Source organism: Cygnus olor, chromosome 4, assembly GCF_009769625.2.
Source record: "Cygnus olor isolate bCygOlo1 chromosome 4, bCygOlo1.pri.v2, whole genome shotgun sequence".
NCBI classification, from domain to species: Eukaryota; Metazoa; Chordata; class Aves; order Anseriformes; family Anatidae; genus Cygnus; species Cygnus olor.
Genome location: NC_049172.1, coordinates 69254505 through 69281473, shown reverse-complemented (window position 1 = coordinate 69281473; position 26969 = coordinate 69254505). Strand labels below are relative to the sequence as shown.

The following is a 26969-nucleotide window of genomic DNA, read 5'->3' as shown; positions in this document are numbered from 1 at the left end:
GACAAATACTGGTATTCCTGATGCAGTTCTTCCAAAGCTCCTTTCCATTCTCCCTCCCATTCATAAGTAGCATAACAGAAATACCAGATTTCACATAACTTTACATATGCAAGGCAAACTTACCTCTAATGCAGGTAACAGACACAGGATAAGAATCATTCCCCACCCACCCACCCACCAAAAATATAATAGCCATATAAATTCTGGAGATGCTAGTATGTATTATAACATCTACTTACAATACATTCCCAGAAAACTCATTGGCATCAAGTAAAGATTCTTGAAAAAGACATCAATATGAAATCAAGTCAAAACTGGCATGATATTTGAAGAATGGCTAGCCTTATTTTCTTTAAATAGTTCATAGACTTACCTTAACAACATTATCTATATCAATTTTGCCATCCTTGTTTTCATCTAGTGCCTCTGCAATCCTAGTTAGCTTCTCCTCTGGAATCTTCTGGATTTGTTTCATCGCATTAATTAGCTCAGCAATACTGATGAGATTCTCCCTAAAGAAGAAGCACAATCTCTTTACGGCAAGCAGTTACTCCAGAAGATTAAAGGTCAAAGACAGTACTGAAAGTCACTACACTGCAGGTCACTTGTAAAACATTAAATAATTATTTCTAATCCTGAACAGAATGCAAAAAAGAAAAATGAGTTACTGATCAGCAAAGCACGTTTCTAATTAATCTTCACCTTTCCAGAGAAGCTCACACTTTTGGTTCCACTTGCTTTATTGCACAAATACAGGTGAAAGTTTAGCAGTTTCTGTGCTTCCTAGCCTGTATATCTAACACCCTTTACACTCTCCATTTATTAAAGGTGCAGTGTCACGCACCTGTCACCCCTGTGGATTTAGGAGAGGTGGGCCTACACAAAACAACTCAAGCATACAGAAAAAGAGCACAACGTCACAGGAAAGCAAAAACTTGACAACTAATTGCTTTTAGCAACTTGGCTGTTTCACTAAAATACGCTTCATTTCCTCATACCAAAGAATACACTCCGTAAAGGAGAGGACTAAATTTCACATTAGAACTAGGAGATTTGAAGTGTTCCCAGTATCTGCTTATTCATCTCATGAAGCTACAGTTGTCTGTTTCCTGCAACCTGAAACCTCTGCTTGTTTATGCAGTTTTATTAATGAATCATCTTCCAGCACAGGTCAAGCTGAAATGCAGGAGACAGTGAGCAGAATAAATATTAAATAGAAGGGCTTTAATGCTCCATACATGCCCCTAATCTCTAAGCACAGACTGATTTTTATTCAAGGGCCATTTTATTTTAAACGAAAAGAGGGTAGAAGAAATTCTTTACTCAGAGGGTGGTGAGGCACTGAACAGGCTGCCCAGAGAAGCTGTGGATGCCCCATCCCTGGCAGTGTCCAAGGCCAGGCTGGATGGGGCTTTGAGCAACCTGGTCTGGTAGGAGGTGTCCCTACCCATAGCAGGGGATTGGAATTAGATGATCTTTAAGGTCTCTTCCAGCCCAAACCATTCTATGATTCTCAGAATGGCACTAATTATCCTGGACTTCTGCTTCTACGATTTTTAATGACTATGTAACGGCTGCTTTGACTTAAACATTAAAAAAACCAACCTTTGGCAATTAAGCAAAGGTTCAAACTTACCATTTTCAATTGTTAACAAATGACATACAAAATTTAGAGTTCTCCTCCCCAAAACCATGCATTAAATAAAGCATAATTACATATAAAGCAGATGCTGTATTTCATTTTTAATTTACAGATTTGGATGGTTTTGATCAAGAACCCTCTATAGCACCTTTCACATGGTCTCCTTAATCTTATAGGACATCTGAAACAAATGACTGCTTGCCCTGGGGACTGGAAAAAAAAATTGCAAGGAAATGAAGCAAAATCCTTATTTCTGTTTAAGTTATGCTCTTTGGAAGCTGGGAAACTCTTAATGAATTACACAAACTTGTGCAAGCACAAATTTGATTAACACTGCATTTATAACCACAAATTGAAAATTGTCACAGTTTATTGATATCTCATCATCATAACAAGCAACATATGACTGTGTGACATGCCACTGCCTGAAAGCCTCTAGTACCATCAAGATTTGGAGAAGTGTTGATAAATGAAGTTTCAAATTAGAATTGTTAGCTTTTATTTGAAAGGAATGATCTTTTATTTGGGATAAACTTCTTAGCAGACCTCTCAAATACTAATTTTACCATCACATTTGCAAGTGTGTCAAAATTGAAATGAAGCAAGTCTTCAGAAGGGAACCATGTAAAATTACCTCCTTACTTCCATTAGATAGATCTGTTCCCTCATTTCTCTTCAAGATATTATCTCCTTACTCCAGACAGAACAGATTTTATTGCTATTTTTCCCCTTGTTAAATGTTCACTACTCAAGCAGAACATGAATATGCTCACCATACTTTTGCACAGTTTTTCAATCAGTGACACAGGGCAAACCTACTGCCCGAGTAGCATTACTGAAGGCATGATTTCACCTGCACCATCATCAGTGCCACATGTGTTACAGATGGTATGACGCTAAACAACATCCTGACTTTCAGAACCCCATTCCTGACTAGCACTTGAGGAAATTATACCTGTTGCTTTCCTATCATCACTTCAACCATATCTAACATATTGCAGAAGAGAAAACCTATGGGACAATTTTGTTAATTTTGTTTTTAAAATAAGTATTGAGATTTTAAACAACTCACTTGCTAAGTCTTTTCTAATCCCACGTCAGACATATGCAAGACTTAAGATGACCAGTAAGAGATACATTCAGTGCTCCTGAGTCACTTACCCAGCAGGAGGACTAGCACCATCATCCACCTTTACATCCACTGTCTTTTGGTTTGTCTCCAACTCATTAATAATTTTGTCTATCTGACCAATCATTCGGTTCACCCTTTTGGTCAATCGCTTGCTTGCCTTTGACTCTTCCACTACCTCTTCCTGGCCAGTCTTAGAGAGCTCCTTTATTTCTTGCAAATCCTAAAAGACATGGTCACAAGAAAGAAAAACATTTTTGTGGGTCTGAATTCTCTACAACAGCCACTACTAACTTAAGAGATGAGCATTTCAAGTGCCATTTAGCACCATTTGTAAATAAAAAGACATACAGAGCCAAACTGAAATTGGAACAAATGCTTAACATTGCAGCCATTTTCATACATCCTTTAAATGTTATTTTCTACAGCCTTTGTAATATTGATTTACTTAACATCTGTAATACTGACATCTATGCTTGACAAGAAAGAACTGCAGCATGCTCAGCACATCTTATTCTGGTCACACTGGAAATAAGAGCAGGAAGAGGACCCTCATCTAGCGGAAACTACTCCTATGATTCTAACTAGGCTTTAAACACATTGAGCCAATAAAGCTCTGCACTGTCGCATAAAGCAGTACTAACCTAAATTACTCAGCTACCAAATGCAAGCTAACAGACATCCAAGTAAGATGATCTTTGATTATGCAGGGTCATTTATACTAAAACTGATCATGAACAGGAATTTAAAAAAAAAAAAAGCAAGCAAAAATCAAACACTTCCTTCCCCAGTTTACCTCATTATATTCCTGGATATCACCCTTCAATTCCTCAAGCTTCTCCTTTTCCTTTGTCAGTGATTTCTTCTGTTCCTGCAGCTTGTTACAAGCATCACTCAGCATGTCAATCTCCTCCTTAGTTATTTCCTCACCCTGTAACAGAAAATATATACAGATTAGTGAAAGATACGTGTGTATTTTCCCCAAAACTCTAAGAAAGGACATGCTCCAGATTCTTTTTCTATGTTCAGAGACAACATAGTACAGACCGGCATTTTGGAGCTAATGCTCCAAAATTTAATCTTAAATACTAAGGGAATTAGTGGGCCATGGTACTTTCTAAGCACATGAGAAGCAAGACCAGGTAGTATGATTCATTATGTGGGTTTTGGCTATTTGAAATCCTGTACCTGAATGTCTCATTTAAGAGTGTTTTACTTCCTTCTCTGCTGAATGGAAAACCCAAACTGAGAAATGATTCTGGTATTATATACAGGAAATATTCATTACACAAAAGATTTTGCAGAGCAAAGTTCAGGAAGCTGAGCTGGAACAAAATGATCTTCAACAACTTGTGTAATGATGTGTATGAACATTCATAGTTTGTGACGTCTATTTGTCTTTTAAAATGCTGAGAATAAAAATGTAACCCCCACACAAATATATCAAAAATATAATTTCAAGAATTATTCATTAAAAATGCTAAAATCCCACATTAGTAGGCACAGTTAGCATATTGCATTAGTCCTACCCAGATACCAGCTTTTGTTCTGAAAAGACTCTCAGCCATATAAGCAGAATACAGAAAGACACAGGCAAACAAGGATGCCATAAACATATGGGATGATATACTTCCAAGAAACAACTACGGAACTTCTTAAACTACGCATTCATGCCCTTTGAAACTCTGAGTAGACGGTGTCCTGTTACTGTATAACAATCAACCTTGCTTTTGCTTTTAATACAGTAGCAAAAAAAAAAAAAAGAAAAGAAAAACAACAAGGAAAAGAGAAAGCAACTCAGTTTGAAAACAAATTCCTCTGCCTAAAATAAAATTAGCCATCTTCAAGAAGTCAGTCTAGTATTTTTTCCCTCAACGGGTAACGCTGCATACTAATGTGGAAATAAGAGTTTGAAATAAAGTGGTCAATTCCCTTAGTTATTCTATTTTGAATTATTTTTACCTGAAATAAATCTCTCCCAAATTCTGCTCTTACCATTAGAATCTGTTTGGCAGCAGTTTAAATTAAACACATTATGTTAGAATAATAGCAGGTAGATAATGATAGTGTCCAGGAAGTAGAAGCCAGTCAATACTGGTGTACCCCAGGGGTCAACAGTATGCCCAATACTTCCATTAATGACCTCTGGGATGGTACAGACTGAACCCTCAGCAAGTCTGCAGACACAACACCAGGAGGAATGGCTGGCAAGCCAGAGAGTTGTGCCCAGAGAGGCACTGAAGTCTCCAGCCTTGCATATACTCAAAACCCAAATGGACGCAGTCCTGGGCAGCCCGCTCCAGCTGACTCTGCTTTGAGCAACAGGATTGGACTACACAATCTCTACATACATTATTTTATGAAAAAATGTTACAAACCCAAAAAGAACATGAAAACAAGCCTTCCCAATTCCTACAGCAGTATTTTAAGTAATAACTACTAACCATATATACAAATCAATTTTGTAACAGTGGAGAGGCAAAACACATTCTAGATCTTAATCTCTGCCACATTTCAAAAACACATGCACACAAAAAATAACCAGTGACAACTAATAAAAACATGTTCCTAAAAATGCCACTAAACAAGATGCAAAACAGGCACTTGAAAATCATCAGAAAAACAAGCTACAAAACACACACAAGAGGCTTGCTTAAGCAAGAAGCATTATTTTGAATAAGTAACTTATTGTAAGGCTGTGCAAGAAGAACAAGACTTCAGTATGACAAAAAAAGAATCTATATAGAAAGGCTCAATGCTGGCATTCTTAAGAAAAAGAATCTGCAAAAATGCTCCTTTATTTGTGCAAGAGTATGACAATATTTCAAGTTTCCTGCATTTTCAAAACATCTATTTCACATCGTACTATTGTCAGTAATTGCAAAACTATGGCTAACTAGAATATTTTAAACGTGAAATGCCTATTCCAGTCTCAATTTCTTAATTCTCTTAAAAAAATCTTGGTTTGGTATTCATATCCAGAGTTGAAAGAGTAACTCTTTCAAAGAGTTCTCTGAACTTATGCATGGAACTTATTTTATTCCTGAATATGTGCAAGCCTGTTCTTTATGACCACTTCATGACAGCTCTGCTGAAAAGCACTTGGGTAGCCTCAACAGACAGCAACCTGATCACGTGCCAGCAGCGTGCTCTGGCAGAAAAAGCTAACAGCAACCATGGTCAAAGTCAGTAGATTGACAGGAGTGACTATGCCTCTTTACCTGGCTCTTGGTATGCACTTTACCTGGTCACATCTAAACACTGCACCCAGTTCTGAGCTCTCCCCAAAAAGACATCCGTAAACTGGAGAGAAGATAAAGACTGCAAGAAGATTCAGCTATATTCTGTTTTTGTATGAACTTTTGGACAATTTCTCTAGCCAAATCCAAGCCAGATAGCAAATAGTTATCTGACTAACAAAGCATGCTCTGATCATAGCAAAGTATGATAATTCTAGAAATTAACTTTTAACAGTGGTATGAATTATGTTCAGCAATATACTGAAGAAATGGTGAGAGAACATACTAGAAAATTTTTATAGTATACGTATACTGCACATATCTGCTTAGAAGAGGGAGTCAGTAGTTCAGTTCAAACCTGGGAATCTCTATTTAATCCTTTGGTCTGAATTACACCCTTGAAAAGAAAAAAAACAACTCACCTTTACCTATTCTTGTCCTTGCCTTCCTTATGTTAACTACATATACATACACACGTTTATTTATTTATATATATGAAAATTTATATATATTATATATAAACATGCGTAGATCCATTATGTCTACAGCCAGTGCAAATGCACCCCCCCCAAAACAGGCATTAGTTTCAATAACACAGATAGATAAAGGAAATGCTCAGAAGTTTCTTGTGCTGACTTCCTGTTTCTGCATTGGTAGTTAGGAATTTGCAATCACGTACAGTTTTCCAGATTACCTTAATGCCTTCCAGTACGGGTGCTGTATCTTTCAAGGTCTCCATATCTGCCCTTGCCAGTTCTTGTTCGCCATCCATACCCATCTGACTTTTCTTAACTTGCAAAGCAGCTGGTTCAAGATCTGCTGCTGATTCCACCTCTTTCTAAATTTGACAGACCCAAGAAGTTTAATTAAACAAAGATAACATTATCTGTATTAGGATCAGCAAAGAATGGCTTCTTAAAATAGAAGTAATTGCCAAACCAGATGTAGACATTTTTATGACAATACTAAAAAAACTGCAACATATTGAGTGGTTTCATATTAAAATACCAAATGCACTTAATAAACTGTGCCTGTGAGCAACTGAGGCTTTATGCACCCAGTAAGCCAGGCCAGCAGCAGCTTTTATACTCAAGTAGTATACCAAGGACATTACCTGCTTAATGACAAATAGGTAGAGCCAAAAGCAAGAACAATTATAATTACAGTAATGAAAAACACACACACACTAAAAATCAAAATTAACAAGAAGAAAAAACACAAGCCACCACGTCTTTTGCTAGAGGAATAAATGGTTTCTTTTATTACTCTGATTAAGAGGAGAAATCAGAGATATGTAAGACAAAGTCTTCTGTGTTTCACAGTGAATCCTTCTGTACTGCATTCTGTTTTAGTATTTTCCCACCTTTACTGCATGTAGACTTAAAGTCCAGTTTCCTGCAGACAGCATGTGGAACAGAGGCAGTAACTCATAACATGCTGCTTTTCATCATTACACTGACATTTATTTCTCAGCAGTTGAGAACAGAACTTACCATGGCTGCAACTTGAAGGGTTTCTTTGGCCTTCTCTGCAGCTTCAGACATTCTTTCCAACTCTTTTTCTTCATTTTCTTTCCTGATGGCTTCTTCTTCCTGAAGCGTTGCTTCTAGCCGTGCTTTGTTATCTATTTTTTCACCTTCAACTTCTGCCACTTTGACTTGAGCCTCTTTGGCCTACAAATAATGCAAGAGGTCTATAAAAGTCTCTCTCTACGTAATACAAAAAGTCTGTATACCATTACTGAGATAGGTAGTACAGGTATGCTAATGAATACAATTACAACACCAGAAAGCTGGCCTATTTTTTCCCATTTTTCAGAAAAAGATTATTCTTTCTTTGAAAATGAGAGCTTTCCATCCTGAAAGTGTAATACATTCTTCATTCTCTTTCTTTCAAGATCACCAATAATCTATTCAAATAATTTCTCTCTCTACAAAACATTAACATTTTCACAGCAAAACATTGAAATAATTGGGTTTCCTGAAACTGTCTGAATCACGAGTTTTGCTTTTGAAGTTTCTAAGTTTATCTAACCCTACATAAGCTTGGTTCATAGCCTCTATGCTGAGGAAATTCTCAATTAAGTAGTTAATATACAGGGATGCATAAAATGCTTAGTGGTATGTTGTATAGTAGAATAGGAAACAGTTTCAATATCAGAGTGAACATAATAAACCATCTCCTTTTATTTATGAATTCTGAGAACACTATCACAGAAGAAACTGGTCTCAAATAGATTTGAGGGTAAACAATTTAACACCAAAGTGACAAAGAACAGCACAGGACAAGCAGATCTAATTGTAGCGCTGAAGCAGAAAAATACAGTAAATGCTATCACTGATAGAAAGGTTTCTTGAAGTGCATCTTTGCAACACCAACTATGAACAGCTATGTTAAGAGGAACAGTTGTGCACCCATTTTCAACTCCTGGCTGAGTTTAACACTGAATAAATTTAGTTTTTACAAATCAGATAAACCAAGAAAAATAGCAAAACATGATACACTTAAGAACTATATGGTGCTCTAATAATTAGATTTGTAAACCACATAAAAGGTTCCACTTCTGAAATATAGAAACAGAATAAAAGTCTGCCTCAAGTACCTCCACAGCTGTTATTGCTATTAAGGTAGAAATTAATTAATTTCAAGTGATAACTATCCTCTATTGTGATAGGAAAGATGGAATTCACATAAAAAACACTAGAGAGAATGACTTATTTTAATAGATCTTTCTTCCACAAACCAGAGGTATTTTTTTTTAGTGTTACTGTTCACACACACACAATTTGGTGAAACAAAATATAAGTTCTGTAAGATAGCAACGTAACTTTATCCATACTGGCCAAAAGCAGAGTAAGTCAAACTTGGATCGGTAAACCTACAGAACAAGTTGTTTTGAAGATAGAATTAATCTTCATATGAGCAACTGAGCTCAACCATGATAGCTTCCAGATCCAATATGAAATCAGGGAGTCAAGAGACATATCCCAGCCTGTCATGTCTCAGTCAATTTTCAATGGAAGATTTTAGATATGTGACATTTATGAGCATTTCCACCTCTGTTCTTTGTAAGTGGAGAACTATGATCAGCAGTTTCGCCTTTCACTCACAAGCGTGGCCTGAGAAATTCCATTTACACATGAAAAGGTCTGAATTCATCCAGAACAACCACCAATATCCAGAAAAAGAAATCCATAGAGTAACTCAAACTTCAACTCCACATCTTATTAACCATAATCAACATAGCAGCAGAGCCTGCAAACACTGTATGCATCTTTATATTGCCTACAGTGTAGTTTGGAATTTTATTCAAGTAAAAAGTGTATTGCATATATTTCTATACTACTGTCTACCCTCATGCAATGAAATAATGGTTTTTTATTTGCTTTATTCTCAGGTCCCTCCAAATCCAACTGGTGCATTTCAAGGCCACTCAAATAAACCTACCCATTTTTCAGCTTTTCAAAGAAAAGAAGAATGAAAAATATCTACTGCTCTAAAGAAATTTTCAGTGGTGATAACGCGAGTTAGTTAGAAGCCGTATAAATCATACTTACAACACTCTCTGGTAGTGTCTGAAGTGTTGTTTTGAGCTGATCAGCTGGAGAAAGGGTGTCTGGAAGATACATGGCTCTGGATAAAATTAGCAGTGAAGTAGGGATTTCCTGGTTCAGGTGCAGATCTAGCCACTATGAATACAATACATAAAACAGAAGCCTTCAACTTTTGGATTTCTTTCTCTTTTGACAAATCAATTCAAGCATATGCAAAAGAGTAAATTCTAATTTTTATCACTAGTTATCAATCAACATCCTAGCACAGGAGCTACAGCCTATAACCAGCAAAGAATTAAAGAGATTGCACTGAAGAAGTATTTGAAGAAGTATTTTGTTTGAAGAAGTACAGAATATTTGAGGAAGTATATTGTTTCTTATGCATCTTCCTCTAAACCTCTGAACCAGACAACCAAAAGACAAAATTTCTTTTTTCCAAGATATACTTAGAGAAAAGTTTTTTTTACAGAGTAATACAGATAGTTAACAGACAAAGGCAAAATTAAAAACATATTTAAGTCTATGTATGTATTTGCATCAACAAAACATCATGGCCCAGTTGAAAACCAGAAGCCCACTGCTACTATGTACTTATACAGTACACATGACAAAAGCTTATTAAGGAGACTGTTTTAGCCCAGCCCTTAATAAGAACAGAATCAAAATATCTTATCAGAATCATAACAAAAATCATAGCTAGCAATTAAAATTAAGCCTGTGCATTCAATGCTGCAAAAACGTACCTGTTTAAGCTGTTCTTTGAGACGCTCCTCTGTCACACCAAGGGCTCTCATTCCTCGTGCACGACACGCTGCCTGCAGTTCTTTAACAGTCAGGGTATCAACTCCTTCTTCAGCAATCAGCTGCACAAAACGTAAAATAAACTCACCGTGTAACAGCTCAAAAATGAAAAACAACCATCGACGCACTCCCAGAAGTCTGTATTTTTTACAACGGCCACTAGAGGCTGCTGCAATAACACAAAACAGCCTGGACTTTTCAAACAGCAGTGAACATTATACCGTAATCTTAACAGCTCCATAATGGTAATGCCAATCTCTCTCCGAGTTTGATTTCTATTAGCTCCTTCACAAGTTATAGTTTCATAGAAATGCTCTTCTTTTTAATATGATTAATTTTATTGTAATTAATGGTAGGTAAAAAATGGCAGGTTTTTCTTTAGAGAGACATAAGATTTCAAAAACTCTTTAAGCCTTTTTAAGTTAGCTCAAAAATAATTAAGACAAAAACAGGAAAACACTTAGAAAAAGTTTACATAAATACACTCAGTCTTACACACAAACATTATTAACCAGTACATATTTCGAATGACTCACTTTGTCATCTGCTTTTATACTTCTCAGCCTCATAGTCAACTGGAAACGGAGGAAGTTATTTGTCCCAATTGACTGAAGTTCCAGCAATTTACAAAGTGCCACCAGCTGAGGCCTGGTTAGATTGTCCAGTGTCAACTCATCTTCAAATAGTTTTGAGAACCTTAAGATCTCTTCATTACTGGGTCTTTCGCCAGTTTCCCTGATCTGTAAGAAAAACAAAGAAACAAAAAGCCTTTCAAAGCAAATTCCATGCCTGGGCATTATTTTGAACAATAAGAACTGTTCTCATTTGTCAGGTACTCCGCCTCAATTTTCGTAATAGGAAATAGGATATAAGGAAGTCCTGGTTGTTTTTTTTTTTTTTTTTTTTTTTTTCAAAAAAATGTGTTTACTATAAAAGGCAACAGAATTGATGGTGTTAACAGTTCCCAACAGCACTGCATAATGTACATAGCTAGATAAAACCTATTAAAACCAACAATTAGATGCATGTGCATACTAATGAGTAGTTTTCTCTGAATTGGCACTGGCTTGAAATACCTCAATACACCTAAGAGAAGTACAGAAGAACAGTTGCTACGGAAGTCATGTAGGCAAGTACTCTTTCTGGTACCACGTTTAGTAAACATAAAGCATGTTGAAAGCATCAGCCTGTTAAGATACGCTGAGAAGCATGCCACGATTCCCAATTGCAAATATTTGCAACATTGGGGTCCCTATAAAATGATAATTTGGAAACTTGCCTACCTAAATTCTCTCCACAACTGTGGCTGTTACAATATTGTTTTGCTTCAAGTTCCTAGCTGTTCTGCAGCATCTCAATGCAAATACACTTGAAGCTACTCCAAAGCATAAACCACTATCTGGCAAAACACTGAATACATCTAGATGGAAGGTTCCATGTAAATGCGTATACAAATGCGAAGTTAAACCTTTAAATAATGTGCACTTCACAGTAATTAAATTGAAGTACTAGAAGCAAAAACAACAGTTCAAAGCAGGAAAAAAATCCTTACTCTTATCAGGGCATAGTAGAACTTTGTTATGTATAATGCTGTTGATTTTTCTATTTTAAGTACACCATTAAGTGCTTATTGGTGATATTACTGAATCAAAAGTTTACAGAACCTAACAATCAAAGACTAACTTCCAGCCACTTAACACCTTCAGTCTAAACAGTAGATATCAAAAAAAAAAATATTCCCAATCCATCTACCTGTTTAAAGCCCTGCAAGTTAACTGATAGCAAATACAGTCTAAAATCTAGTATTACCTATATAGCCTGATTTATTACACCTACTTGTTGTCGACGCTTTTAATCAATAGCTAATTAATAAAAAATAAAGATTTGGATGGTTTTGAATCCATTAACTTCCACGATGGTTGTGTAGCAGAGAAACTAACTCTGAGAAAGGAAGGTCAAAGGCCTCATTACTCCACTTCACCAGCTCCTTCAACACAGGAGCCAATACTGGAACCTTGTGAAAACACTCGAAGTATTTTCTTCTTTGCTTAAAGCTGAATTTTGGCAGAGACAAAATACATAGAGAAAGAGGGGAAAAAAACCACGCTATTTCTTTAGAGCTCATGATGAAGTGTCAATTTGCGCTACAAAACAAGACAGTTCTGAAGCAAACTTGTTAAAGCCTGTAATCAGTGGATCCTGTAGAAACAAATACTTCACTGCAGAAGCAGTGGGGAAGCATTTAACCTTCTTTTTACTCTGACATTTATTTTCTAGGATAGTGAAATGACATCAAAGTTCATCTCCATGGCACAAATGAGAAAGTTATGGCTGTAAAAAGCACACCCACACATAAGGAAAGCAGGGCCTGAAGCTTCCTTTTAGTCATTGCAGGAGCTTGGAACTCCCCCTAGCAATAGTGGAGTGTTACGTCATTAACTTCCATAGAAATTAACCCCTGAATTTAAATTCTTAGTAGTTCTCTCAAAAGAAAATGAAATGTTCCAAATATGAATCATGGCAGTGGCATGCTCCCAGAGTCTGCAGACAGAAATTTTAATGCTTCAGCTACTAGCCATGGTAACTAATCACTTGAGATTTTCTGCAGATGAAAAAGGACAGAAACCGTTGACTGCAAAGAAGCTTCAAAGTACATGGACTTTGCAAGCAGATACTGGCACAACTTGCCAACAGCAATACCATTATCTGAAGTACCCCACTTGCTGCCATCAACTCATTACCCCACCCTTTAAAAACTTTAGTCTCTGCACTCACAAGCAGGAAAAGCTCAAGCTAACTAACAAGCCTTGAAAAGTTCAGCTCTGAAATCCCTAGGCTTGTGTGTCTTTCTGCGCAAAGGGCAAGAGCCCATGTCTTTGCTTAAAACTCTCAGCCATTCCTACTCATCCTCAAGAACAGAGATGACACTTTTACTTTCAGAAAAACACCTGGCAGCAGCAGATGGTCATTGTCTCAATTCAGCAGCCCCACAATTACAGAAATCAGAAGTGTGAGTGGACTGAGATGAATCCTATCCTGAGAAGATTTATGAATGTATTTTTCATCTCTCCAGAGAATACCTTACCTACAACTTCGTGAAAGGAAATGCCATCAAACCTAAAGGCAGTCAACTTATGAGGGAGGTATCTGACATTCAGTCAATGTTCCAGCACGTGTGATAATAGAAAATACTTGTACCAAACATAATACTCATATTTTAGCAAATCCCTAAATTCTTGTCAGCATCTCATAGAAACTGTGTTTAAAAAAAAATGAAGATAGGATTAAATATGACAAAAAAGAGCAAATTTTACATTTCCTCCTCTGAATTTTAATCAGGTACTTAGCAAAGAACTTTTATTTCTTTTCACATTTTATACCCAGTGTTCACAAAACCAAGCCAAAAACTATGTGTAAACACCACATACATAGTCTTCTGGATGTTAGAATTAACTCATTAACAAAGAGATAAGGTAAGAACACGAAGAGAATGAGCACAAGTGTATTCCTTCTAGAATTAAGGAGAGAGTAAAAGTACCAGCTAGAATACCACAGCTAAAAACAGTGAGGCTTCAGCACTCTGAAATATTACTTGCCAAAAAGAAATCCTGAAGAAAATACTACACCCTGCTCTTTCAAATCCAACAGAACAGGTAGTTGATGATATGTAAACCAAAGGAAAGAGAAATGCCAACCACCATAGACGAAACAAAATATCAAGTTTTTTTTTTTTTTTTTTTTTTTTTTTTTTTTTTTTTTTACCTTTTGAAAGAAAGTTGAAAAATCTTTTGTAACATTTCCTTTGGCTGCTTTATTTTTTAAGGCCATCTCCTCAATCGTGTCTTGAAGGAATTTAGCCAATTCAAGCTTTACTCTCAGTTGTTTCTTCAATCTCTCCTCCTGTTAAAAAAAAAGTTTGGTTTTAAATGTTCCTTCCAAAAATACATGCAAGTAAATACCACTTTTTCTGCCCTCAGACAAGTTATCTGCAGTGCTTCTAAACTTCTGCTGTTAACACACACGTCACAAGAGAATATGCATTTATACCAAAAAACACCAAAACACACTGAAATTCAGGTTGAACAGCTAAAAAGGTCGAGGTGCAATGCCAACAGAGTAAAGTGTAACATGAGTAGCCTCACCCACTACTACTAACATGAACCCACCCACCTAGGAACAAGAAAACAGAAAGTAACCAACTTTGGTTTGGCTAACTCCCAACTCTTGTATCCAGGTCAAGTTCTATTTTACACTTCATCCAAAATAAAAGGTGAATCTATTGCAGAATTAGAAATTAATAGTTACTTAAATGCCATATACAATTCCCCATGATTGATTTTATCTGTGGCTGACTGGAAGGTCACTACCTACAAACCTCATGTAATTATTCTGTGCTCTGATACGGAGAACTTGTCAGGCTCTAAGAGAAAGGGGAGAACGGTCTGTTTGCTTTTACAAAGCGCTAAACAAGAAAACTTAAATGAAGTTTAGACCAAACAATGTGTAAGAAGCTATTTTAAATATTTAGCATAGATACAAAAAACCGTGCATCAAAAATAAAGACTACGAAAATGACAAATGTAATGCAAAGTAGAAAAAAAAGTTTTGCAGCTTTCATTTCTGCTCTGTAACAGTCATAGAAAACAGATACCAAAAAACAAAAATAAGAGAAGCTAACAGCCTTAACAGCTAAGCACCTTCATGTACAAAACAGAAAGCCAGGGTGGCGCTGGTTCATTCCTAGACGTTGACAGCAAAATCATCAGAACAGCATCAAAAATATACCCCAATACTGAAGAGAAAATATTTAGTAGTCCAAACAGTAAGTCATCTTCAGTAATAACCTAAAATCAGTGTTGGATATGACTGAAACGTAGTTTAGGTCACACACTAGAATGTGAAAAAAAAATACTCAGAAACATAGTTAGGACTATACTAGGATCATCTGGAGCGAACATCGTAAGAATCCCTTCACAGCCTCAAATGTATGTCAAGTTTAGCTGCTCCTATATAACTTCTGAGCATTATTTGCTATTTTTATTTCACAAAATAAGAAGCTTTTTCCTGTTTTTATTTAACAAAACTATTTTCTCTTCCATATAGACGACAAAACAGGAAACTGAAATGCTATTCTGTAATTACTGCAACACTGTTTACTTTAATACCCTGACTGCGGAACCCTATTTAAATGTGTAGCTACCAATAACCCTCATGTAGATTTTTCCATCCTGTATCTCTTAATACCTCGTCAGAAGTTTTACTTTCACTTAAAAAAATATTTATTTAGTAATAGCATACTATGATTTTACATAGCAACATAAAGCCTTCCAAATCATTAGAACAGCTTAATAACAGTAAATTGCCAAATATTCTTCCTGAAACTGTTACACACTAAAATAATCTGTAAATTAAAATATGATCTGAACTAGAATGATACATGTATTTTCCTGCCCAGTAAAAATTTTAAAAAGCTTTTACAGCTTTTGTTGGTTATAAAACTATATTAGCTAAAAGAAAGCACTTAATTAACTTTTAATTAAGAATTAAATCACGGATTTTGTTAATAGGATTCCCCAGACACGCACAGCAGGCATAAAGTATGCTCAGGTAACATTTAATAGACAAGTTTTAAGTTTTTCCAAACGTCTTACTGGATTACAAATTCCCTTACTCACCTTTTTAGACTTTGTCTCAAATGTAGAAGGAAGCATATTAGGGAACAACTTAAGAGCTACTGGAAGTAAAAATTCCATAAATGGGACTACGAGAAAAACGAGGAAAGGAACCAAGCGGAAGAGGTCAGCACATATTCGAAGAAACTGGAAGAAATAAAAAAAAGTGTATCAATAAGCAGAATGTTATATATTTATTTCAAAAATGCTTTGTATTACCATCAAAATTACCAGTTACACACACACACATATTTGCTAGAAAGGAAATTTAAAATAACAGATATAAAGAATGTGAAGAAGTCAGGTTTTAGTATCTTTTTCTTAAAGTTGCTATATACTGCAGAGTGCCAGAGTTTCTCCAGTTTTCAATGCTATAGAAAGTATTTCAAAAGCCTCACTGTGTCTCAATAGGATTATTGAACAAGTATCTCATTTAAACCTCTTAAAAGCACCTGAAAACAGGAGGTGGTCATTTGTTGCTGTTAAAGCTGCTTAACTTCTTTTATTCATCTTTATTTGTGCTCCACCACTTCTTACATGCATGAGCTACTATGGACTAAGTAATCAAGAATAAAATGAAAGATCCCTCCCCCCGGCCTTATAACAATTGTAATGTACATTTAAATCCAGGGTAATGAGCCTAGCTCAGTAGATTTTATTTATTTTATTTTTTTAAGTTGCGGCTTTTCTAGAGCAGTAATCCCCTGAAGCAGGCAGATGCATTAGTTACTACATCTTGAACTGCATGAAATAAATATTATCCTTTTGATATCTGTACACCCACAGGCGCATGGACTAGGCCGTACAGTCTGTAATCATATTTTCAGAACTCTGAAGCTTAATAACTTGGTTTATATTGGGGGAGTGCAGATCCTGCTTGACTCTGTCTCATTTTATAAAGCAAATAAGCAATTATTGGGAATAATATCAGTTCCTAAATCAGAGACTGAAGGCCAGACGTACACTACTGCCACAGCACTGTCAGTCAACATCATGACTTACTAAATAGTTATGATTGGCAAAAACTAGCAACATAAATGCTATTGCACAAGTAAATATATGCTTCTCCCCGCCCTCCCCTCCCCAAAACTCACACCAATCCAGGGGAACAGCAGCAACAAACAGCCTGTACAGGCTGCGTGCTGCTGTAGAACCACTTTGTAGAGTACAAAACCAATAAAACTTTAGTCACCATTTTCTTGGCGTAAAACCACCCAAAGATCTTAAATACGGTTTGAGGAAAGCACACGCTTCTCAGATCCAAAGTTAGACATTTTTTGCTGTATAAAACAAATTCAGCTTCCCAGAAAGGAAGCTTTAGTCCATTGTTTATGGATTCAAAGATGTTTCCATTCATTCAAACTACAGAAGATAAATGAATACCAGGGAGTTCAAAAGGATGTAAGAAAGTTCAGAAGAAAATTTTAAGTCATATGAACAAGTATATTTTCCCTAGAAAAAAGTTCAAATAATTGTACAGAATACAATACAGTGTTCCTATTTCTATCCAGCATCTATTTTTAGATACTGAAAGTATTTGTATGAGGTGAAATCCAAACATAAAGAAGCAGTTTTACAACTGGATTAACCTAACGTAACACTAACCCAAGATAATACATTAAGTCATAAATGTGCACCAGCAGTCCCAACGTGAAGGCACACCACTGATCCAGCTAAAACTAACCCATAAATACATATGCAGACATGCAGAAAAGGATTAGCACAAACCAAAAGGGCGTGGGGTGGGGCGAAGCACTTGCATTTAAGCACCATGCAGTACTGGCGACTTCTGCAGCAGCACAGCCCTGGATCAGCTTCCATAAATCATGAAACCGCATCAAAGTGAAAGAAAACCATCTCTGCACATAACCTAATACAATGGTGCATGATTACACACACGTTGTTTGGCGGTACAGCATGAAGGACTTGTGACTGCTCTATCTGCTGCTGCAGCTCACACACTACACGCTCCCCTTTTTTCTCCCCACAGGACAGGAGGGTCTGTTAAGGTTGATACACTTACCACAAGCTCTGTAGTATCTGCCATCTAGCCTAAATGTCCTGAGCTATCCTGCTGTAGAAAGTAGTTCTTAAACAGCCACTGCTTTATTTTGCATGCTTTCCTTCTTCCTGACTTATCTCCTAAGTGTACAGCAGTGTTCCTGTTGAATCCAAGCCCCACCAGCAATTGCACATGGAGAATTTTGTGACTGATTTTTGGTTTACGTGAGCAATAGTTCCCTTGCATTAGCCACGCTGCAATTGCTTGTTAATGTGGTTAGATTACTTGGCTATCTTTCCATTATTGCCTCCAAAGAGGAAGGAAAGGGCAGGCAGAAATAACTCATTTGTCAGTTTGAGTGAAGATAAGATTTTTCTGGAACTGTCAGTTCATACATGGTTTAATACATTTAAAGCAGTATGTCCTTCAAATATATACATATAAATATATACATATATATTTAGGAATATATATAATTAAGAAGTCCAGGAGCAACATTTCTTTATTTTAAAGACTTCTTTCAACTTAAGGCTAAATTAAAAAAAAAAAAGAAAAAGAACTGTGTTAAAGAAAAGTAAAGGTTTAAAATAAGCATGTGCAAAGGTTTTGTTCAGCTGTAGGCTGTTTTGCTCTTCGCCGACCCTGGGTTCAAAGCCTAGCACAACTCCGTTCCAGAAACAGGACATCCTCTACCTCCACATAAAGAAAGTACACAACCTAGATTGAGAAAATCACATTACTGTAGTTCTTAAAGCTATTTTTCCTACAACTTCCGCACTGGATTGCGCACAGACTTAATCACTGTAAGAGGAGATGCTACATCAACGTGAACACCAACTTATACCTGCACGAGAAACTCCTATTTTACTTAAAATAGGAGAATTGATTTGGAAGTGCTCGTCTGCAAAAAAAAATAAAGTTCAGGAAGTCCAAATGCCAGACCACTAGGGAGCTATGACAAATACAACTCTGGTCGCTCACCAGCAGTACTGAACAGCAGTCAGGTGAACAAACCCCTTTATCGACCAAATAGCACATGCCTGTCCGAAGATAATGTATGAATACTACAGGTACATGCTTTCTAGTACTCAGTTCTGATCTTTTAGCAGAAATATTTCCGTGCTATTCATATTTTTCTGTTGTTTGTATAACTTCACACAAGTATGGCTCAGCCAATACCAAAGAGGCAGGAAAGCCAATGGTTCCAGTCCTGCCTTGCGGAAGATTTTTGGTTCCATTTTAAACTGTGAATTAACTTGTCTCACTTGGTTTTCCCAATATTCCAAAGCTCTGAAAAAGGCGGCACAAACCAGAACTGCCACTTCCTCAAGTCCTGCTGTCCTCATTTCCCCCCCTCTCCTCAGCTGCTCTTTCTTCCCACCACATAATCTCCTCTCTTATGGCAGCACAGACTTTTAAATTTATTGCTGAGCAATGCTTCGGCTCGATCAGCTGCCAAATACACTCTTGTACTGGCATAAAGAATAGAGCAAAAATAAGTAGTGAAGATGCTGAGACCAAATACCATCAACCACTGCTGCTGTAGTAGGAGATATAATCTGTAATGAAAACTGCTACACGTGCATTTCTGTCATTTGTCTAATCCTGCAAATATAGGAAAAGAAACATTTCTGCATACTTCACTGAACTGTGATATTTTCAAATTGTCCATGAAAATGATCAATTGTTAATTATTTCTTTGTAAAGTTACGTACATAATGAGGAAATATTTGTCAAATTCATCAAATCAAAAGTTTTTAGTGACCCCACAGGGAGTTACTAAAAGGAGGAGGAAGAGGAAGGAGGGAAATCCACACAACAATTTTAATTCTAGGAGCAACACCCAACAAAAAGAATGAATTCAGTTTAAATAAATTGAGTGATCAGTAAGGTCACTAAAACAAAATTGGTTTTTACTCATTACCTGTCTCCGTTCTCGACGCGACAGCGTATTTCCATGAAGTATTCTCCAGAGCATCCTCGCAGCTATTTTTGTGTCGATCCACAGTAACCGAAAGCCATGGTAATAATGCTTCAGCTCATCCACAATCCTCTGTCCAATAGATTTTTTCACGACTTCCACTTCCGTTGGACTATATATAGGTCCTCCTTCTTCCAGCTTCTTGTTTTTGTCCTTTAAGGACTTCAGTGACTTTTCAACTATGGAGTCATCTTGAAGGGAACGTGAAGAATGCCACCATCTAACTGGAAGATACTGGGGACCTAAAACACCTACTGCTGCTAGGGGCATCCATGAGCCAGAAGAGCTCATAAGAGTAAAGTACGTTCGTTCAGATCCTCTAGTCCAACAACAGTAGTGGTCTTTTTTGGAGTATGCATAAACAGGAGAGACACTAGTGCAATATTTAAAGTGTACAGTCCTTCAAAAGAAAAAAAAAGCATTCAAGAATTAACAACAGATGCTGCATCAGTTGAGAAACATCTACATTTTAGGAAAGCCAAGAAAACCTATGAATCCCCAAATCAGGATGTCTAAATAGTTAGCTTTACTTCATAACAAAAAAACAGGTCAGCAAAAAAAGCTGCAGTGAATTTTCCCTTAAACTACTTTGGAAAGGTAGCTTATTTTACTCAAATTAAATAAAAAGCAGCAACCGTAAGTGCCTTCCATTTGAAAATAAACCTGTGAAACCATAAGTAACAGAAAGCCCCTTCTATTACTTCTCCTGATTGAAGGAAACACTGGAGAAACCACAGGCTGTAGACTAGGGACAGGTGCTGAGTTACAGGGAGAGAATTAGCATCAGAAATCCAATTTCATTAGAGTTCCTCTTTTACTATCTCCATCCATCTTGTTTCCCTTTTTCAGCAGAAACTTTATAAATCAAGTTCCATCGTGGTACCAAGGTGACGCATACTGGAGCAACACTCTTCTACCCTATTAAGAATTTTGTTCTTTTTCTTTTATTAAATGTAAACAGAAGACATTATTCAAAAGCCTCAAACATTATTTACACGCACATTAGAACTACTCAAAATACGTAAGGAGGCTTGTACTTCACATTTTTTCAGAAAAATGACAAATTTAAAACAGCAGATACAATATCCTACATTGTATATATAAAATACACATACAGCATCCTATATTGCATCTACCTGCTGTTGCGGTAGGTGTCCAATATTACAAGGTAGATCATTAAAAAATTCAAGTAAGCCTTGTGATCCAGGTAAGGAACGAAGAACGAACTCTGTCAACATCCAACTCCGTAACTGTCTCAAGAACATGTAGTAGCTGGATTCGTTTTCAGAAGAGGTCGTCACTTCCTAGGAGAGCCTCAACCAAGGCTGTACCATACAGCACACTGCCTTGGTTTAACCAAGATACAACTCAAATGACTACGTTCCTAACTACCAAACTACACATTTTAAGCTAGATTTGATTGAATGTTTCCTCTGTGGAACCCCCCAGAGGAAGTACACAAGAAGCCCACGATAGCCCATTATGCCACTTGGAATCAGTCGAGAACAAATGATTAATATTCTATTGCTTTCATATCATAAGGGAAACAGAAATGGTTGAAGTGGGTGAAAAAGGGAAGATCTCACTTTCCTTCTCCCACACACAACCAGACAGACGAAGAGTAGTAAATACTCAAGACTTCTTCATCTGTCTATAACATAAACTGAAACTGATATTTTGCACATTTCTGTCTACAAGAGTGAAAGCTGCATTCTATTATAGTATACTAACTGACAATTTGGTACAGCTCTGAGTTTAGGAAAAAAAATCATATTTACTCACATTTTGTTTGTCAACCTCAGGGATGTACAGCTTAAACATGCCCGATCTCCCAAGTTACCTAGAAAAACACAAGTTATTAGCATTCATTCTGAAATTCACAAAGTCATTTATCCATAGAGTGAATTGTAAACAAACATGATTGTAAAAGACTGGTCTTACTAAGAAATAGCTACCAACAAAAACACAATAAAAAAGGTGCTTAGCAGCAACTGGACTTACTTATTGTAAGCACATTCACACTTCGGATGATTGTGCACAATCACAAACATCCAAGCAAGAAAGGTTTTATGCTTTGACGATAGCAATGTGATGTACTAAAGCCTAAGTACCTCATCGTATTTCAGCAGAAGCCAAAGCGTATGTCACAGTCTCCTCCTTTCTCTCAATCTGTAATCCCCTGACTCATAGGATGAAATGGAAAAACAGGTGGGAAGCAACTCTGTAACGTGGCTGGCATCCCCAGCAGTGTTCAAGCAAACTGTCCATACATACAGTCGAACTCTGTGGAACATGAGGTACTGCCTGAACTTGTTAAATTACCTTAACAAGTCTCTGAGTCCTTTGGACAAGCGACTGCAACTCATAAAAACCTCACTGAAAGCAGAAGTCATTTCTGAATGGTTCCACAACACTACAATATGAGATGATCTGGATGGATTATCACCTACTAATTCTGGACAAGGCCAAGAGATGGCAGGGTATGAGGGTGGTTTTGAAGGTTATTGGTCAACTTTTCCATCATCAAAGGTATAATCTATGACAGAACCTGAGGTAGAGAGTGTGGTATATGAGGAAATGCACCACTAAAGCTGATTGGCAGAAGCCTTGCCCAACAACACAGCCTAATTATTACAGGAAAAGAGATACCTTCAAAATCAGGTAGGGCAATCAAGAAGCACGGAAGGAAGAAGAAAAAAGATAAACTGACTTACCAAAGAAATATCCCAGTAATTTGGGATTATCACGTCCCATGCTCAGTGGGCTTTGATATCATTACCACAAAAGCTGTGGCATTATCAAATCAAAAGAAAAGGATTCACCCTTCTCAAGTTATATCAAAGTCTAACAGGCACTCACTACCACTGCAAGTAAAAGCCAGGGAAAAGCCAGTCCCTTCTGGCTCATAAATCAAGCCCCGAGAAGATGAGAAGGCATTCTGATCAGTGACTCAATTTCTCGACCTGAGAACCAAGCCATCTCAGAAGGATGCCCCTGACTCTAAGGGACAGCTGAGCAAATCAAGAGTACTCAAAATCTTGACAGATGAGCCCCAGCACTGTAATCTGTTTCCTTACCTCAGTGCCAGGAAGCACACAAAGCCTAAATCAACCAAAAATTGCACCCGCAACAACAAAAAAAAGCCAAAAATTGCGTCCTACTGGTAGAGGACATTACCTTTACAGACAGCTGCACCTAGAGCAAAGGGGGATGACATGGAAAAGATCAAAGCTGACTTGGAGTTTCTTAAACAGAGCTCACTAACAGCACAGCCCTTTCACTTCACTTATCTTTATTTTAATTCCAGCTAGGATTCACTAATTCTAAAGAAGGGGACAAAGAACAATACTCCATAGTTACGACAAGAAAGAAAACATGCTGACTCAAACAATTCTTGTCACACTGCCATTCGGAGTGTGAATCGGCACTGGGCACGCAGAAAACATGGATGTCACTGGAACAAGCTACAGGATAACTTCATTTCAACCTTGCTAGTTCTGTCAACAAGAGCTCTTTTTGGCCGAGTCTATGTTCTAGCCACGTACCTAAGAGTGACCCGTCCCTGAATGAAAATACACACTTGGTTCAGAAAAGAGCGATGTCCATACTCCTTGCTTCTAGGTTAAGACAGACAGACAAATGTGTCTGAACAAGGTGAACATAGCTCACCGTACTCAACACTTTATTTAAGAAGCCTGTGTTAGAATAACTTGCTTTGGAAGTAAGAAAAGTGACAGTGGCAGACAAGCTACACATAAACATATTCCTTGTGGAAAAGAGGTCATCAGAAAGTTTAGTTTTAAATTTCAGGGGAACATCAAAACCGAGGTTTTAAACGTAGAATATCTGTGTGCTGTTAGTTCTGAGAGTTTTTAAAAAGAAAAGGCTAACGTGAAGCAAGTCCCTACAAACTACAAGCCTGCAGTGCTTAACAGCTTGATCTTTACTAGAACATCATTTAGAATTCTTAGAAGCACTTAGCTTTAACTTAATCTTAGATTACTTACACGTAAAGCAAAGAAGATGAGCTAAGTAAAGCAAGCCACTATACAAAAAATGATATAAAATGATGCATTAATAACAGACTAATACTCCAGTTAAAAAGCTCTGGCTATACCACGAGCAGAGTACGTTACAACACACAAGTGATTTGGCTTTACCACAGTATTTCAGCAGATGAAAGTTTTCATCTGGGATGAGATTTGTAACATGCAACAACGGAGGGATTATTATCATTTCTTCTTACTCTATGCCACCAGAGAAATCAAAGCTCCCACCTAATTTGAAGGTGCATGGATGTGTTGCTTCCCTGTTTTTAACAAAACTGGATGGGTAAGAAATCGCAGCTGTTTGCTCAGGCCACTGTACAAGTTCAGCCTAAATAAATGTCTTTATAACTGTAGTAAAAAACAAAGCAACAGGAAAAAAAAAACACACCAACAACTAGAAGAAACTATCGCACTTCGGTGCTGGCTGTAACCAAGAAGCTGGCTTGTTATCAAAGCGAGCAAGCACCCGTGTGGCCACTCAGGTTGCCAGACCGTGGATGTGCAGACACCCTGCTCTGACAGCCGGGGCTGTGTGTCGGGGGCACAGCGCTGGTGCTGAGCTTCCAGCCCCACAGCTGAACCTCACCGTGCCAGAGCTGGGACGTAAAAAAGCACCACGGGGCTGACGGCCCATCACAAGTCACCAGCTGTTTCGTGTCATTAAACCCCACCGCTCGAAGATATTTAAACTGACAAATTAACTGGATTACTGATGAACTATCTCGATTAGTGATGGATGCTGCTATCACGCACTGGGTTTCCTTTTTATTTCCCAAATCTTGCAAAGCCACTTGGAAGAAGCCAAGCTGACGCTTTCCTCACAACAAAGCCCCAGGAAAGGAGCTGAGGTACTTCCCTAAGGGATACAGAGGAGCGAGAAACACAAGCAGGCTGCGTTGGGAACAAAGTAAGAAAATCGGGGACGAAGCAACCGGGGCTGCACCCCCTCCTCTCCCTCAGCCACCCCTGGGGCCGCCACTCCCGGGGACCCCCCGGGCGTCGCCGTCCCCTCCCTGCCTCCTTCCTCCCCATCTCCCCCCGTCCCCTCCTCCCCCCTCAGCCCCGCCGGGCCGTGGGGAGCCTCACCCCTGGGGGCCCGGCAGCGCGGTAGGCGGCAGGCCGGCCAGCCGCAGGCTCGGAGCAGCACGGACGCCATCTTGGCGGCGGCGGCCTAGCGGCGGGTTGCCAGCCTGCTCATGGCCGCCCCGGGGCGGCTGCCGCCCGCCCCGTCCCCAGAGGAGCGGGGTACGCCGGGAAGTGTAGTCCTCGGCACGGTAAGGCGCTGGGGCGAGACGGGGGTTGTAGTCCTGAGGCAACGTCAAGAGAAGGGTGTCGGGGTGCATGCTGGGAGATGTAGTCCGCCCTCAGGCAGCCCGGCCGTGTAGCCGCCTCCATTCCCCGCAGCCCGAGGGGGTTTGGGGGTGCAGATTAGGGATCCCCGAACCGACCCCGGGACCTTGTGGCACCAGAAGGCCGCGGTGCCCTGAGGGGACAGTGGCAGGTCACGGAGCGGCGACGTGACAGAGCCGGGGCCGCTGCGGGGCTCAGCCCCGGGGCTCTCTTTGCCCCTGCCCCGAGCTCACGGGGCCGGTAGCCGGCTCGTTTGGGGCCAAAACCCGGCTTTTAGGGTAGCGTCAAGTGCTGCTTGGCAGCATGTGTGTGTATCTCAGGACGTGATGGAAAAAACACCTTTTTTATTTTTTTTTCCTGGAGATTTACAAATGTGGTATTTTTTATTAAATTGGTACATAAAGCAGTCAAGTAGCCGACATCCTTCACTAATTAATAGTCATTAATAGTTGGGCTGTAGGTGGCATGTTACAGTGCAAATACCCACCTATTTCTGACCAGCATTAGCATCTGCTATCAAATATTCAAGTGCTCACTTACTACAGCATTAACCACTACCATTCGTTTTGCTGAGTTTTTAATCATACAGACACGGAAAACAACCAGGACTGAACCACAGAAATCATAATTTCATCTGAGAATAATGAAATTGTAAAAATTAGGAATACATGGTTTGGCTGGTAATGGCTTCCTTGTTCGAAAAAAAAAAAAAATGGGGGAAAAGCTGCTGTGTTTTTCAACAAGATGGCTGACACCCACTGTCAACAAGATGGCTGCCTCAAGGACAGGTCTCCAAAAAGACAAAGATAGCGCTTCTTTACACTGCTTAAATTTCGCAAGTTACTTACAACATTGGGCAGTTGTTCACCTACACACCCACATAAGCCCCAAAGAAAATAGGTGCTCTTTTACTTTATCTGTAAAGGGTGGCAGAATCTTCAGGTTTGACCCAAAACATGACTGACTGAAAACAGCGTCTTATACAGGAGAAAAAAGCAGATGTGTCTGAAGTCATCCTTCATGCTTGAGACTTGGAAAGTGCAGGAAATTAATTATTATTTTAAGTTCTTTTATGTATTTAAAGAAAATCCTCAGGGTTTCTCCCAAGCATGAAAAATTCAGATTAAATTTATACTACTTATATTTTTCATTAAATAGAATATCTGAGGATGGAATATTCAATTGACCAAATACTGAAATGAATCAAGATACCCTTTTCTCACTTATCGTTGGATTGGTTATCAAAATACTATTATCGTTTAGTGACTATTAAAATTTTAATTGGTAGTATTATTTATATACTTATTATCAGAGATGCTTTGAAAATGTTAGGCTCCCAAATGTATTGCAAGATTTTTAGACAGCTGTGTTTGCTTTACAAGTATTTAACTGTATGCTGCATTTAAATAGTTAAAATAATTTAAAATGTGTAATATAATAATAGTGCTTTATGTTACTACAGCAATCTTAAAAAACAACAAAAAAAATCCCAATCTACACATTTCTCTCACTAGACTGGGTTTGTAGCCTTCTCTTGTTATTCTTTTTTC

General features: G+C 38.1%; 2 protein-coding genes across 2 annotated transcripts in view; one reads left to right on the top strand and one right to left on the bottom strand.

Moving 5' to 3' along the window:
• The window catches only part of LETM1 (leucine zipper and EF-hand containing transmembrane protein 1), a 30498-nt gene extending 5108 nt beyond the window's left edge, over nucleotides 1–25390 (bottom strand). The window contains exons 1-13 of the mRNA XM_040556041.1: nucleotides 25156–25390; nucleotides 21803–21860; nucleotides 19964–20420; nucleotides 16041–16184; nucleotides 14128–14265; nucleotides 10902–11105; nucleotides 10308–10427; nucleotides 9568–9699; nucleotides 7504–7683; nucleotides 6705–6848; nucleotides 3568–3702; nucleotides 2804–2994; nucleotides 374–512 (exon numbers count right to left, since the gene is read on the bottom strand). Coding sequence (XP_040411975.1) covers nucleotides 374–512; nucleotides 2804–2994; nucleotides 3568–3702; nucleotides 6705–6848; nucleotides 7504–7683; nucleotides 9568–9699; nucleotides 10308–10427; nucleotides 10902–11105; nucleotides 14128–14265; nucleotides 16041–16184; nucleotides 19964–20420; nucleotides 21803–21860; nucleotides 25156–25225 — 2112 coding nt within the window. The 5' untranslated portion in view covers nucleotides 25226–25390. The remainder of the gene's footprint in view (nucleotides 1–373; nucleotides 513–2803; nucleotides 2995–3567; nucleotides 3703–6704; nucleotides 6849–7503; nucleotides 7684–9567; nucleotides 9700–10307; nucleotides 10428–10901; nucleotides 11106–14127; nucleotides 14266–16040; nucleotides 16185–19963; nucleotides 20421–21802; nucleotides 21861–25155) is intronic.
• The window catches only part of NSD2 (nuclear receptor binding SET domain protein 2), a 107295-nt gene continuing 105086 nt past the window's right edge, over nucleotides 24761–26969 (top strand). The window contains exon 1 of the mRNA XM_040556035.1: nucleotides 24761–24976. The gene's annotated coding sequence lies outside the window, so the exon portion shown is untranslated. The remainder of the gene's footprint in view (nucleotides 24977–26969) is intronic.